This window comes from Falco cherrug, chromosome 4, assembly GCF_023634085.1.
Source record: "Falco cherrug isolate bFalChe1 chromosome 4, bFalChe1.pri, whole genome shotgun sequence".
Classification (NCBI taxonomy): domain Eukaryota; kingdom Metazoa; phylum Chordata; class Aves; order Falconiformes; family Falconidae; genus Falco; species Falco cherrug.
The window spans coordinates 89623992-89639166 of record NC_073700.1 but is presented as its reverse complement, the minus strand read 5'-3'; the positions used below and the strand labels follow the sequence as shown (position 1 = coordinate 89639166).

The window sequence follows — 15175 nt, the reverse complement described above, 5'->3', positions numbered from 1 at the left end:
TAGCGGGACTGATAACTGTTCCTCTGAAAATCTATAAATAATTAAACATTAATATTCTTCTGCACTTTGGAGAACTAAGTCAACACCACATGGATTTAAGTTCAAGCTAGTTTGCCCATATTCCCACCCAAGTTGATTACATGCTGACCATATGTCACATTCTACTGCAGTAAAATGCTACTAATGCAATGACATCATCACCATCCTCAAGTTAAAATACTATTTTAATGGTGAATTTCACTTTGGCCATTAGCTTTACCAGAAGTACTCCCAACAGATTTACATATTTCAAGACCTGTGTGACCCTGGAAGGAGTAGAACCTACCTCCAGTTCTTGGTGTGAGGAGGACCATCTTCAACACGAAGCAAAGCATAGCGAGCTGCATTCAGAGACAGCCCTCTGATTCCATCGCCCCATTCTTTTTCCGCTCTTCAGGGTGCAGAAGAAATTCAGTTAACACGGTCCCATTTATTTATACAAATAAAATAAATTTTGCTCACATAAGGGACAACGAACATAAAAATAAACGCTCTTATATGCATGAATGCATGAAAAAAAACCCTCATCTTGCAGATTTAAATCAAGAATGAAGATGAACCAAGATGAAACAGTCTCAGGTCCCATCAAGAGAACTATTTATTAAGTACTTAATAGTCATTATGGTCTATTTTGGTGGTACCTCAAAAGCTACTTAAGTTGCTTTTAAGCACTGGAATGAACAAGTGAGGGCTACTTAAAAGTAATAATTTTTAAAGCAGCAGAATGAGTGCTGTCTTTACATGGATTACTGTGTCCTATCTCCGCCCCCCAAACACCATTACCACAGCTTTCTCCAGTTCCTTTCCTTCCCAGCTTCTCTCCCGGGTGAGCCTAAAGCTTTATCTGCCCTCCCAACCACCTTCAATTTCCATACTTCTTCCACTCCTCTTTCTCCCAACACAAAGCTGTGCTATATACCAGGTGGCCAACCAAACAAGAACAAACTGTTAGGCTAACACATTATTTTCCTTTGTGGGGATTCTACTATGGCAAGGGGTCATCCCACTTGCCTGCCCCGCCTCCCTCTTTTTTTCCATTCATGCATGCTTACTGAACTTTTGTTACCTCTAGCCTTCTTTTGGAATTTATATGAAATAAGCCAAACTGAATTTAAAAGCTATTAAAGAACAATGTGGCAATTAAAATGTACCCTGACAGACAGCACAATCATGTAAGTTTCTTTTACTTAGTTATCCAAAAATTAAAACAGAAATAGGGGTTGTCTCCAGAGAACAGATTTTATAACATTTCAGGGTAAGTTTCTGCCCACTGCCAAATCAGCTCCTGCATTTGTAAAGGCAGGCAGAAAACTGCAAAAAAGAACTTGTTCTCCCGGGTAGACATGCTGGCTATGTGCCAACATTTGTAGAGCCTGTATATGAATTTAGATGTACATATAACTTCATGTATGTGCAATCCTACACACATACACACAAGCAGAACTTATCACCTGATCTTAATTCCTGGCTAAAACAGGCAAGTTAATTTCCTTGTAATTAACACAATAAATGGAACTGTTATAAACCAGGAAAGCATCTAATCTGGAAATGGAGATATTAAAAGATGGAGAACCCACAAGGTGGAGCAGTTTATACCAACTGATCCACTTAAGACCTGTGCTTAATCACTCATCAAAACAGCTGGCCTCGCTTCAATTTCCTTCTCCAAAGCCTTACTATTTTTCTTGACTGGAATCTTTCAGCATCTGGTATCTTTCCTTAGAAAGGGAAAGCACACACATTACTGATCATAACCACCTTTAGTGTTTGGATACCTTGTTTAGTTGTGGGGTGGTGGTGTTTTGTTTTTTAAATGAACTCCAGCATGCTCTTTAAGTCTCCTACTTGCACAGCATTTCTTACAGGTCTGACTTTGTATGTAGCCCTTGTCAAATGCATACAATACAAAAGTACGTTGCAGTTTAAAGATTACCTAAGCCTTCAGAAAATAAATAATTTTCAGTGGGTGCTCAGGATTGTTCAGTATGATTCATTCTAAAAAGTGCTTAAGTCCACACAAGAGTAGAGTTTTTGGGCTTTAGCACAAGTTAATTCTAAGGTAACAGGTTTTTAATAGTTGTTGCTTGATATTACAAGCTGATGTTCCTGAAGTACCATAACCTCTGCTGAGACGGAAGTTTCCCAGCTGTATTGGTTCTTGTTTTGATCAGTTCTGGCTGTCAAGAAGATTGGAACAGAGCTTCCAGACAAATTAGAACCTGAAAACTTACAGCCCTTAAGAGATGGGATCTTACCTTGTTTCAAGGAATACTCTCAATTCTATTACTTCAGTTTTATCTATGTTATACAAAAGTGCTTTTTGCTGAATGTTAAAGATATTATATATAGAATAAATAAGATATATGGTCTTACCCTCTATATTCTATGTATTTGTATATACATCCTGCGATTAGCATGGCAATCAAAGCATAGTACCAAGAGCAAATGAACATCAAGGCAAGACATAAACTCATCCCCAGGAATGAGAGAGTCCTAAAAGAAACCATTTTTTTCCATTTTTTTAAATAGGCATGCGAATGTTCTACAAAGTCAATTTCTTATTTAAGTTAACTCCCAGAAAGGCCTTTCTTCCTCAAAGGCCACTTCATAGCTACTATATAAATAAAAATACATTGTCCCAATTTTAATTTACAAGAAAATTACATTCTCAAACTTTGTGTAACATAAATAATACAGTTGAACTAGATATAACAATAGATGTACTGCACTTGTCAGTTCTGAAACTCTATCAGCACCTCCAAGTAAGATCAGTTTCAAAACACACTGCTATCACTTAAGAGTCGATTTGAATTTAAGCTAAAAAAAAAATAAATTCTTAAACAATAGTAAACAACATTATGTTACTTCCAGCAAAAATAGTTGATTACGTAATTAAACTTGACTCATTCTCCACTTCCACTGTGGCCCATCTCTTCAGAAAGAACACAGGACAGTAGAAGATAACACAGAAAACAATCTTTCAAAGACTATAAAGAAAGAATAATTGTGAGCTGAAAAAATTACAGAAGCATTATCAGATTAAAGTTTATGTGCCTGGTTTGCCTATGCTATTGTTCAAGATAGATGTAAGTCAGCTCAGAACCAGACAGTTTTGTGAATAGTTTTTGTCACATGTAACACCCCAAATGTCTTTTCACCCCATTTCCAAATCAGAGCTAGCTGCCATTGTATTGACAGAGTGTTGGCAGACCCAGCTTTTGACTGGTACCTTGAGTTTGTGTACCATGCCAAGTATTGAGTCCAAACACGTCCAGTTTTAAACCGAAGAAATGCCTTCTACCATTTCTGAGGACATCATTCTAAATGTCTAAAAGAACAGCAGCTGCTCTTTCATGCTTGAACTAGCCAACCTAAGACTCCCACTCAAAAAATAAAGTCCCATCCCAATTCTGGCCAAGCATTCTGACACCTGCTTTGGCAAGAAGCGACTACACAGTCACACACTGAGTCATCCGTTGGCTCACTGATCAATCTGGGGAAAAAAAATAAGCTAAAAAAGAATTGTTGCCTAACGGTTACAAACTCTGCTGCTGCCATACCACAACCCTTTGCTTTTTCTTCCTCATCACGGTCCATCCCGTATATCTTGCTACCTCCATTTTATCCACCTGCCTTAAGTTTTAAGCTACTTTGTGGAAGTACAGTAGGAGGTACAATCAGACTGCTCAGGAGAGGTGGAACAAAAAAACCCTACCAAACAAACAAAAAAACCCAACCAAACAAAAAAACCCACCAAAAGACAGCAGTCCCCCATTTTCCTTCCTGCTGTTGCAAACACTACTAGGTGTTTGCAGTGATAGATTGGGAGACAGGCTCTGAGGTATTTGAAGGTTTATGTGCCAAAATACTAAGTGCCTACCGAGCAGATTCAAAAAGATCTTTTAGGGCTAAACTAGTGACATTTCATTTTCACTCAATTCTTTAAAAGAAAAAAATAATAAGCGACTTACATCCTAGCGTTAGGCCATCTTACCTCCTAAAGGCTCTAGTCTTCAAGGCATTTCAGCACTAATATCTCTCAAAAGAATTAGCGTTAATTAAACAAACATAAGTAATTTTTAACATTTGGTAAAAATTAAAGTTTCCCAATCTTAGTTTGAAATGTTTGAACGCTTAAAAAAAAAACTAATTAAAAACACCCCCCACACATTTTTTGTATATTTGATCTTTAACGACTGTCAAGTATCCACTTGTCTACTTCAGTTATCAAATGCAATGTCCAAAGCATGATATATTTTGAAAACAGTGATCGTATCATTAAAGAGCCAAATGATGTATATAAATAAGATTTTTCTTCTGTACAAGTTTTAGTTATGCAGTAAGATCTACAAAACCAAAATGAAAATCACATGAACCTTCCTGAACATTTTCACCAGTTCTCCTTATCAATATATAAAAGACAGATTATACGTTTTTTCATCTTCATTCTCATCTATTCAGAAGAACTTGGCTTATAAGCCATACTAAATGTCATCCTCTAGCCCCTTCCCAAACCCACCACGTTTTTGTGATCACAGCTATTCCTAGCCCTATTCCAAGCACATGAAAAAAACCATTGCTGTTATGAGTATTCAGTGAATGAATCACCTTATTTAAATCAGAAAAGAGAGATTTTTCTTGCAATAATAAAACATCAACAATTTAGGGCTGCATAATTAGTTTTAACTCTTCTGAATGAAGGAGTATTCCCTACCAGTGGTAATACTTGAAACGAGGTCTCCAGTTGGGAGTCCGTAAAAGCGTCTGAACTGCACAAGCCAGATTTACAAACATATAGCACATAAGGAAAAACCTGTTAATAGAGGAAAAAAGAACACTAAGAACACTTTCCAATAGGAAATTAACTAGCAGATTTGCAATAAAAGGCTGAACACAATTCAAAAAAGGGGAGGAACTTGCACACTGCGTTCACAGTGGCCAACAGAACACAAGACATAGACAAAATTAATACTTGTAGAATATTAGGCCTCAAATATGGCATTAGCATAATACAAAGCCTCAAAGATTTCACAGAAAACATAGCAAACAACTGACAATCACAGTGTACTGGTTTTGACTGGGATAGAGTTAGTTGTCTTCATATTAGCTTATATGGTGCTACGTTCTGGATTTGCAACCAACCCCGTGCTGTTAACACAGGGATGTTGTAGCTCTCGTTGAGCAGTTCTCACGCAGCACCAAGGCCACCTCTGTTTTTCCAGCTGCCCTGCCAGCACATAGTCTTGGGGAGAGGACACAGCTGATCAAAGGGATATTCAACACTGCCTGACATCATGCTCAGCAGTAAGAGCTCGGGGAAATGAGGAAGAAGGGGGGACATTTGTAATAGTGTTTGTTTTCCCAAGTAAGAGTTACACATGGTGAAGCCCTACTTTCCTGGAAATGGCTAAGCACCTGCGTATTGATAGTGAACAAATCCTTTATTTTTTCTTTGCTTGTGTGCAGAGCTTCTGCCTTACCTATTAAAATGTCTTTACCTCAACTCCTGAGTTCTCCCACTTTGGCACTTTGGATTCTCACCCCATTGCCCTGTGGCAGGGGGGAGTGAGAGATGTGTGGGGCTGAGCTGCCTATCAGGGTCAACCCGTACCACACGGGACAAACTTGCAAGACAAAGTCAATAAAATAAAGTTCAGTTCATACCCTAAAACAATACATTGTTTTGTGTGTCTCTATTAGATGGCACCTGCTAAGATAGCAGGAATTTTTATTTTAAAATCCAGGTTTTTACAAGTTGAACATATTTTTACTAGCATTTGAGAACTCTGTCATGGAAAGAGTTTTTTGTGCCTAGAAATTGGTTCCAGCCAAAACATTTTGTTGTTTCATGTTAGCTCCAGGATCGAATGAATATAACTTGTTAGAAAACAAAATCTAGCATTTATTATTTAAAAAAGAGAAATAATTAGTTACTTTAAAAATAAAATACTAAAGAACAAAACCCACCACATTCACACTTACATAGAAAGAATTGGTGCTACACTGTCCAATGAGGCTATCAAAATTCCTATTTCACAAATACCAGCAGTGAGAAGCAGAGCCCAAGTTGGTTCTCCATTTGCTTTTCCATGACCAAATACCTAGTTAATTCATGTAAACAGTAAGAATAAGGAAAACTGTTCAATACACAGTTATGAAATGTGATGCAGATCGCAAACAAACTCTTAACTGGAAAGAACAATCATTCGTTACAAAGGATAATGAAGTAAACTATAGTACAAAAAGCACAAAACTGCAAAACCACACATTTCCAATATGAAAAATACTTGATAAACCAAGCATAAAGTTAAAGCTCTATTGAAGCTGCTGTTGAAATAATCCTAAGTAACTTGAAATCCACATGCATCAGAGACTTATGCTTAGTCTATAAAAAGCTAATGTAGTTGAAGGTAGTACTTTTTGCAACATAAAACAGGCTTCAACTCAGTATTTACAAACACAAATATTGATCTTTGAAAAGGACTTCAGTAAGCCCATGATCCTGCACAGAGCCCACCCAAAAAATCATTTTGCATGTGATAACTTCCTTTGGGGAGAATTCTACCCAGCTATACTGGTGATAGATGGCACAATGCCTCACCTGAAGTTCCAGCTGCATTTACTCTCCTCCATACAATTATAAAGACTAAACCCTCACTCCCATTTTCCATAATGGCTTCGTTTCGAAACGCTTGCATTCTTCACCTCACTCACTTTCCATACTGTGTTCTTCCCTTAGCTTTCTGCTATCCACCAATCTTCCTTTCAATGCATTAAAATGCCGTATTTTCTGCTCCTGTTTCATCTTTTGTTTTTTTTTCTTAAACATGTCATACTTTTGCACCTATATTAATCTCCTTGCATTCATTTTCTTAACTGACCATGCAGCAGCTATATCACTCCAAAACTGCAAGCACTTTTCAAGTCTCAAATCTTTCTTCAAACATCCTGCTTATCCTGGATTCCCTGTCACTCACTTCCCAAACTATGTAAATTTTTTTCTTCCAATTCTTCACTCCTTTTAGATCTAACCCCGATAAGACAGAATCATACTGTCACCCTTTAACCAAATACCAAATTTTTACTTCAAAAGTGAAATTTTTTGTTTCTCTCTCAACACAACCCAGCATTTACAATTTATTGCATTACAGTCCCTTCCCACTCACAAGTCAAACTCCATCATGATTCTGTCCCCCCACCCCAGGACACTTAGTGTATTCCAGTTACAGATACATCTTGCAAGTCAGAGAACATGCCACTGCTCTCAACTGTGAAACAAAGCATCATCATGTTTAATATTCTGGCACATCCTCAACATCTTTTCCACCCCTGGTAGAAAAGGTGCTCTTAAACCAAGGGAACAGTGATAGAACTTTCTCAATGAACAAGCTGCCAATACCGTACGTGCAGAGCAGCCCCAGCCAGTCAAGCTGAGGATGCAGCAGTTGCATTTCCCACTAGCAGTAGCACTGCTACAGTGCTGCTCGCAGAACATTCAGGCAGCAGAGAGGCTACAGAAGCAGCAGCTGCTGTCTTTTTGTCTACTTCTAGATTCACTAACCCTCCTGGGCTCCTGTAGCCATACTAGCATGTTTCCAGTGACCATTCTGCCCTCCAGCCCAAGACTGGAAAAAGACCTAAGAGAAAATACCAAGGATACAGCCCTACCGAGACTAGGCACTAGCAGAAAGACCAGGGAAGCAGTGGCATGGAACCAAGTGATTAAAGACCGAGGAGAAAAGCTGGCAACAGCAGTATGATCTGCCTTTAGAAAAACCAACAAAAAATCCACCACACACAAAAGACAACCCCTCTGCAAAGCATTACCTCTTCCATTTTGCTTTGCTTCTCGACTTTTCCAACCATCTCCTCTAACCCATTCCCTATGTACTCCTTCCCCCTCTTCACAAGTCCCCTCTCATCATTTTCCCATTCCCACATATTCTGCACATACCCCTTCCCTGATGCTTCCCCCCAACCCCACTCAAATTCTCCAGCTAATCCAGCATTCCTAATAGTCCAAGGCACGTCCTCGCTGAGGAATCTTCTCCTCAAGTCACACATCAATGTGCTGATTCATTGTAGGCAACTCAGGAATCAAACCAAGCTGCTGCTATTCCATAGCTAGCCCTCACTGGAGACAGATTATAGGTATCTCTGAATGGAGTCTTAAGCTACGCACCAAGTAATAGCCCATTTTAACATAACATACTACACCGACCTCAGATGTCAGACTGTGACCTAGAGCACACTTCTGATCAAGCCTCTAGAGGTAAGTGTGGTGAAGTAGGGAATACTTATAGGTTTGGTCACATAACTTAGGTATCAAAATAATGATATAAACCTCCCAAAGAGATACACAAAAACAAAGCAGTACTCCAAATCCTCCTCAGGACTCTCTCCACACAGAACACACTATTCTCCTAAATTCAGTCCTAGCTACCTTCAGTGTCAATTTCTTTCTGTGTGCCAAATTTGACAACGGTCCCCTAACTCTGTTCCCAAAATACTCATAGTTACTCAGACATAATCCTTTTCTTTGCATTTGAATCTGTTCTTGGCAGGTTATCGCTGTGCTGTGCAACTGTTGGCTATTCTTGGCAGTTTGAGATAAGCTTTCAAATGCCAAACTTCAGCACTGAAACCACAGTGTTGTTTAGACATTATCAACTTTTGGAATTTTTTTTTTTTTTTTTACTCAAGTCTAGTTGTCTAGTTTTTGCAGATGCAGCCCAGAAATTGTGTTAAATAACTTCCAACAAGACTCCTCTTGTCATCTTTGTTTGCTAGCTCCCTTAATTTTTTCTCAAAGGAACTATTTTTAAAACATGCACAGGGATGTCAGAACAATCTTAATGTTCAGAGTCACGGGACAGAACGCTATTGTTACACCTTTGTTGACTTCATTTAGCTTACAAAAATGAGTAAGAATTAGAATTGTATCTCTACGATATGAGTTCCATAGTGAGATTAAATCAACTTTGCTCACAAATACAAGTTGTAAACACAGCCTGGAGTCAAGAAGTTCAGTAGTTAGTTGCTTCTTACTTCATTCATTTCCATTTATAGAAGACTTATATTCTCAGCTTTGAGCCACTACCTTCTACGTGCAAGAACAAAAATAATTAAATTGCATTGCACAGAAATAACCACATTCCAATTCTGTCCTACAATAGCTTGATCTATTATTATACACAATTAGAACTGAGCTCCAAATCTTTTCCCCACAGTTCAACAGGAATAGCAGAAACAATGCCTCATTGTGTTTGTCAAAACATAAGCCATATTTGAAGCACAGTAAAGAAAAAAAATAATTCTTACTTGAATAAATGGTACAATGCCATCTCTTGCAATGGCCTGCAACAGACGGGGTGCACCAGTGAGACTCTGGAGACCAGCACCACACGTTGAAAAGAATGAACCAATTACAATAACCCATGGAGACGGCCAAGCCAATGTACCGACCACTAGATTTCCATTAACTGCTTCTCCAAACCTTAGGGAAGAGGGAGGAATAAAAAAAAAAAAAAAAAAAAAAGAAATCAGTAAGCATTAAAATGACTTTTAATATAGCTTCAACACCCACATTTCCATTTTTTTTTGAACAGCAGCACTTTTCAAGAATAAACACCATGTCACAGTATGCATTAGAGGGCTTCCCAACCAATTTCTATTTATTGTGCTGTTTTAAAGTAAACATGCTATAATTGATTCATTATAAGTACTGCTTCTAAGTAGACACATAACAGTTTACAGGTATCTTGGCAAACTTTACAGAACTAACAGCAATATCAAAAGTATTTACACATGCATCCTTTAAATCCTTGTGACTGCAGAAGTCTGTTCTACAAGTAATACAGGTATACCCTGGGGCATAAGCAGGAGACTGGCAAATCAGAGTATTAGCCTTTCCTTTTGTAAAGGAGAAACTGCTAGACACAACCACCTCAGGTTATCCACTTGCCTTCTGACTGTCAAGCTACGTGATGCACTGTTTTATGACTATGGCAAAAAGCAGATGGAAGTCAGGAAAAGGTGCTTTAATTACAGTCTTGAATGTCCCATCCAATGACACTGCCTTTTTTTTTTTTTTTTTTTTGGTAATTAACTTCATGCTCATGTATGGACATCTTGGGTAAACTATGAAAAGGTTCTCCCCTCCGCTCTGCCTTCCCCTCAAACTGATGTTTATTTTAAAAGCGGGTAATCTTCCTGCAGTTCATCTTAGTTTTATTAGTAAGCAGCCAAAAATCTATTTTAAGACTATCTACACTGTGATAGCATAGATCCCCCCTGCCTCTCCCCCTGCAGTGTTTTCAGTTTCTTCAAAATAAATCCCAGAGAAAATAGAAGGTTACAGACTAAGAAAAGTTGCATGTGTTATGACTGTTCAGATCTGCTCTTAAGCAGGGTCAAGAAATTTAAAAATCAGGTTAATATAATAAGCCAGTGTTCAAATTTTTGCATATGCCCAAGCTTGGATGCATGACTACATGCTGTTCTCAACAAACAGAAAAAGAGCAAACCAAACTCTTTGGAAATGTAGGGGAAAAAACATACTATGCTTCTATGACGACACTTATACAGCTGCACATTGATTCTTAATTAATTAAAATTATAATGTCTGTGTTTTAATTAAACAGAGGGTAGGACCAACTTGAAAAGATGAAAGACAGAAAGATGTACAACCTACTTTTTCCCATGGCAGAGGTGACAATCCATAATGAGAAGAAAAAACCTAAACCCTCTGGTCTTCAAATCAGACCAAGATAGATACATTTTACTTGTTTGCCTGAAATCCAACCTAACAGAACTGGCAGAAGTAGAAAGGGAAGAACACTGATTCAATGCTCTTGCTCCACTGCATCCTGCTCTACTGACAGATCACCTGCACTCAGAGCATGCAAAATTCCACTCCCACCCCTCCCCAGTAAATTTCAAATATGTTACATTGGAAAATGTGAGTTAATGAGGTATTGGTTCTGAATTAATTTACAATTTATAATTCATTTATTATTTTATAAGCATCAGTTTGATTTGGTTTGTGCATTTACTTTGAAGAAAAGGAAATCTGAGATTTTCCCATATGCAGCAATACCATTTTAAAGTAAAAATTATTCCCCGCTGCTTCTTGTATTAGCTTTAATCAGAATCCAGCTTTTAACTTATGGTTTTCCTTCTAGAGTAAAAGACTGTGTTTTCAAATAAGTTGTCTCAACATCACCTCCATCACTTTTCAAACAATACTACAATGCCACTGCTTTATCACCAAGAGCAAACTGGGCCTCAGTAGAAAAGAGAACCTGATACCAGCAGGGAAACAAACGTGAAACCTGCCAACAGCTTCATCTTGTCAACTCAGCTTCTCCCAAGGTGGTAATTTATCAAGATCAGGAAATTCTGTTCATGCTTATCTCCCATTACATTTATTCCCATCATGCTTCATATTGCACCTCAAATATCCACAAATATTACATGGGTGAAAACTGACATGACTCCTGATCTACAACTGAAACTTTACAACGAAGTCATAAATCCAGTGGAAATCTTAGTCCTGATGATGCATTGCAGTCTCTCTCATGAACTTTCCTTGTCATGTAAGTGTCAATCTGTTTCTGTTTTTGTTCCTCAGTAGTATATTACTTCTACCAAGTAATGCCACTCCCCTTACCCCCATCCATCAGCTCCACAAGTAGTAACTATGATTTCCTTTCTTAAGCATGTTTTATTACAGCCAGTTCCACTTCAAACATTTATCTTAGATTCTGTTTCTACTTCTTGAAGGGATACAGCCTAATAACCTGACCATTTTTGTAGTCATCTCAGTTTCACAAATAGATTTTCCTAAAAAATAGGTTTTAACCTAAGGGAAAGAAAAATGTTTCACAGATATTTCCTTGAAGAGCCATTAATAAAAGTCCTATTAACATAAACATTTTCCTGTAAAATTAGAAGCTGAATACAACTTACTTATCTCTTAGTATCACACCTTCTATACAGGCACCAAACAACACTATACAGGAGAGATCTATTACTGAGACTGAAGGAAGATTACACTATAATCATATACATAGAGAGTGAAAACATTCAATTTTTCACCTAGGGATGAAAGTGTCCATGACAAACGTTTTTTTTTTTTTTAGTGTGTGTGGTTGTCATTTTGTTTGTTCTGTGGTTTGTTTTTTTTAAAACTTCCCTGCTGCAATTTTTTTAGTTTATGTTCTCTACAACTGCATTTGATATACAATTGATTTGTTAAGTATTGGAAGCAGCCGGTTCATGCATCATGCAACAGAACAGATACTTCTCTCGTACAAATAAGCATTTGTGTTTTCTAGGTATTGAATGACCAACAATTTCTATTGCTGGTAGTTTTAAGTTTTTTCAGTGGTTATGCTGAGCATAACAACAAAGCAATCTTCCAGCTGATGCATGAAGCTAAAAACAGCTACATCCCATCACTAAAAACATCAACTATATCTTGGAATTTGAAGCACTGCTGGAATATAAAATGTATATATAAATATTTATATATAAAAATAAAATCAGATTTTAAACACTATTTATAAGTATTATTTGTATTTTAGACAAATACAAAATATTTATTTTCAGTTTAGATTCCATTCATTTTATATTCCGGTAACTAATGACATCTCAATGAAAAAACTATGCTATTATACCTACAGAATGCACACTAGGGAAAAAAACCAAAGGAGTCACAGCATAAAGGATACAAATAAAAGACGTCGTTGAAATAGCCAAAATTGTTCCAGTAGGAATAGATTTCTGAGCATCCTTAAGATCTCCAGATCTGTTTGAACCTGCCATAATACCTTAAAAAGAGATTAAATTTATATGTCAAAACCAATTAAAACTAACTCCTTGTAAATAACAAATTTTAATGTTCCTATTCTATTAAAGTGTGATTTAACATCATTATCAATGCAGGCTACAGAAATGTATTATAACCCCGCAAAAATCCTCAATCTATACTTTCATTCATAACTACATTCAGAAATCTGTGTTACCATCCTTTGTTGACTGAACAAATTCCAGAAACTCGGGAAAGAGACAGATAAAAAAAAAATATTTCTCAAGTATAACTTCAGAATTGTTTTTGAAATGGGGAAATACACAGAAATAGCAAAATGTTGGGGATGGATGTTACAAACTAATGGGGATTTAGCAATTTTAGCCAGCGTGACCAAATGCACTAACTTTCTATTAAATAGACAGTAGATAATAAGATATGCAAACAAATCAATAAACTAAATAATAGAGAATAATAATAAAAAAAGAGTAGGCAGGAAATACAAGAAGAATGATTAGGAAATCACATGTACACATCCCTGGTTTAATTTAACAGGAGAACAAAAATATTTTCTAGCACATACTGTGACAGGAAGGACAAAAAAAAATAATTAAAAAATCATACAGTAACTTATTCTGCCATCTTTCCTAGAATTGCCCTGACCACTGTTGGAGGCAAAAACATGGAAGTTAATGTCAAGACATTCCAGTGCAAAAGCATGGGCAAACTCCACACAATGCAAGAAACCCTAACCACAGGCTCTGATACGATGAGACGTTGATAAAAAGAGCCTGAAGTAGAGAAATGGGAACAGCAGGGGACAAGAATGCAAAGGAACACCCCAGCCCGGTATCCTACTAGTAAACAACTTCTGACCCGATTTCTGTTGTGTTACTTGATATTGCAATTACTGAGCCGGGAACTTATGAAGGAAAATCTCTCTGGATATTTCAGTCAAATGTGACCTGAGGAAAGCTACGTACATCTAACCTAACCTTTAAGCTTGAACCAAAAGTCTCGACTAGTTACTGTTGCAAAAAATATTGGACATTTAAACAAATCACAGGCAGTTCACAGCTTGAATACCTGAAAACATTACCTTAATACTAAACTGTTCTCTCATGCATTTGAAGATTAAAACATTATAAAGTTATGCATCTTAATTTGAATAAGCATTTAATAACACGTGGAGCTTTTGTTTTCTTTCCAGAAAACAAAATAGCACTTAAAATTATTCCCTGTTTAAGTCTTATAACCCCCTAAAATAACCAACCACCGGCTATGTCTGTAGCACCAGAATTTTTCAGGTATATAAACCCTGGGACAACACTAGCAGTATCATTGTCAGCAACGAACATTCACACACACGCACACAATCTTTTTTTCAGCTGTAACTACACATACTCAGTCACGAAAAATAGCTGTATCTACCTGTCACAGATGGGAAATAAATCCCCACAAGCATTGTGAAGTAGGTCATGATGTCTGTAAAAACATAAGGGAGACCACTCATTTTTGTCTCTTCTGATCCAGCAACTGATGGCTGATCTTTTTTCTCAACTATTGATCCTTTTTCTGAATAGCTACTCCACAGATTATCTACAAGGGGAGAAAAAACAAGTGCCAGTGTCATTCTCCATTTCAGGATACTTAAGTAGTGGGAACGCAATAATCTTATGAATCAGATGGCTTCTCTTACACAAAAATCATGACAATTCCCAACGTTTCCTTATAAAGCCAATAATGCAGCAGCAATATGATCAATACCAATTGTAACTGGTGGGCATTACCACTGTATGCCAGTGGAAGTGCAGCAGCATATGGTATGCATCATGCAAGGTTTTCTCTTTTATTAAAGAAAAAAATTAGTTATAGAATTAAATTCTAATATACTTGCAGAATGACCACTTACGCTGCACAGACATGTAGATGTATTATCGGGATGCATTGTGAAAAAATAATGAAACTATTATCTCCAGGTTCAGGCAATCTTAGCATACATTTCTATTTCCTGTTCTTATATTTTGAGGAGCAGGTCAAAAAAGAAATGCGGCTTAGTAATAACTTGACTTCTTTGAGACCCACTGTACAGACTAACCCTGGACAACAGTGACAGCAGAACAGGGAAATGCACCTGCATACAACAAATCCTAAATCACATTTCTTGTTACAAACATTTCAATTGAAAAAGATTAGTTTTTCATTACGGAAATTAAGTTAGTTTTTTAAACATACAAGTTTAGATTCACAGAAACCTATGCTTCATTTAGTACCTTTGTAAGTACTGAAATACTAATATACTAAAATACTAAGTTACAAATACTA

At 37.1% G+C, this 15175-nt stretch overlaps 1 protein-coding gene across 7 annotated transcripts in view; it reads right to left on the bottom strand.

The window, feature by feature from the left end:
• The window catches only part of LOC102057384 (solute carrier family 12 member 7), a 77482-nt gene that overhangs the window by 18946 nt on the left and 43361 nt on the right, over positions 1-15175 (bottom strand). For all 7 annotated transcript variants that reach the window (XM_055707225.1, XM_055707226.1, XM_055707221.1 and 4 more), the window contains 8 exons: positions 14282-14449; positions 12774-12872; positions 12010-12067; positions 9361-9535; positions 6022-6140; positions 4754-4852; positions 2413-2532; positions 326-430 (listed from right to left, as the gene is read on the bottom strand). In XM_055707225.1, the coding sequence (XP_055563200.1) occupies positions 326-430; positions 2413-2532; positions 4754-4852; positions 6022-6140; positions 9361-9535; positions 12010-12067; positions 12774-12872; positions 14282-14449 (943 nt within the window). The remainder of the gene's footprint in view (positions 1-325; positions 431-2412; positions 2533-4753; positions 4853-6021; positions 6141-9360; positions 9536-12009; positions 12068-12773; positions 12873-14281; positions 14450-15175) is intronic.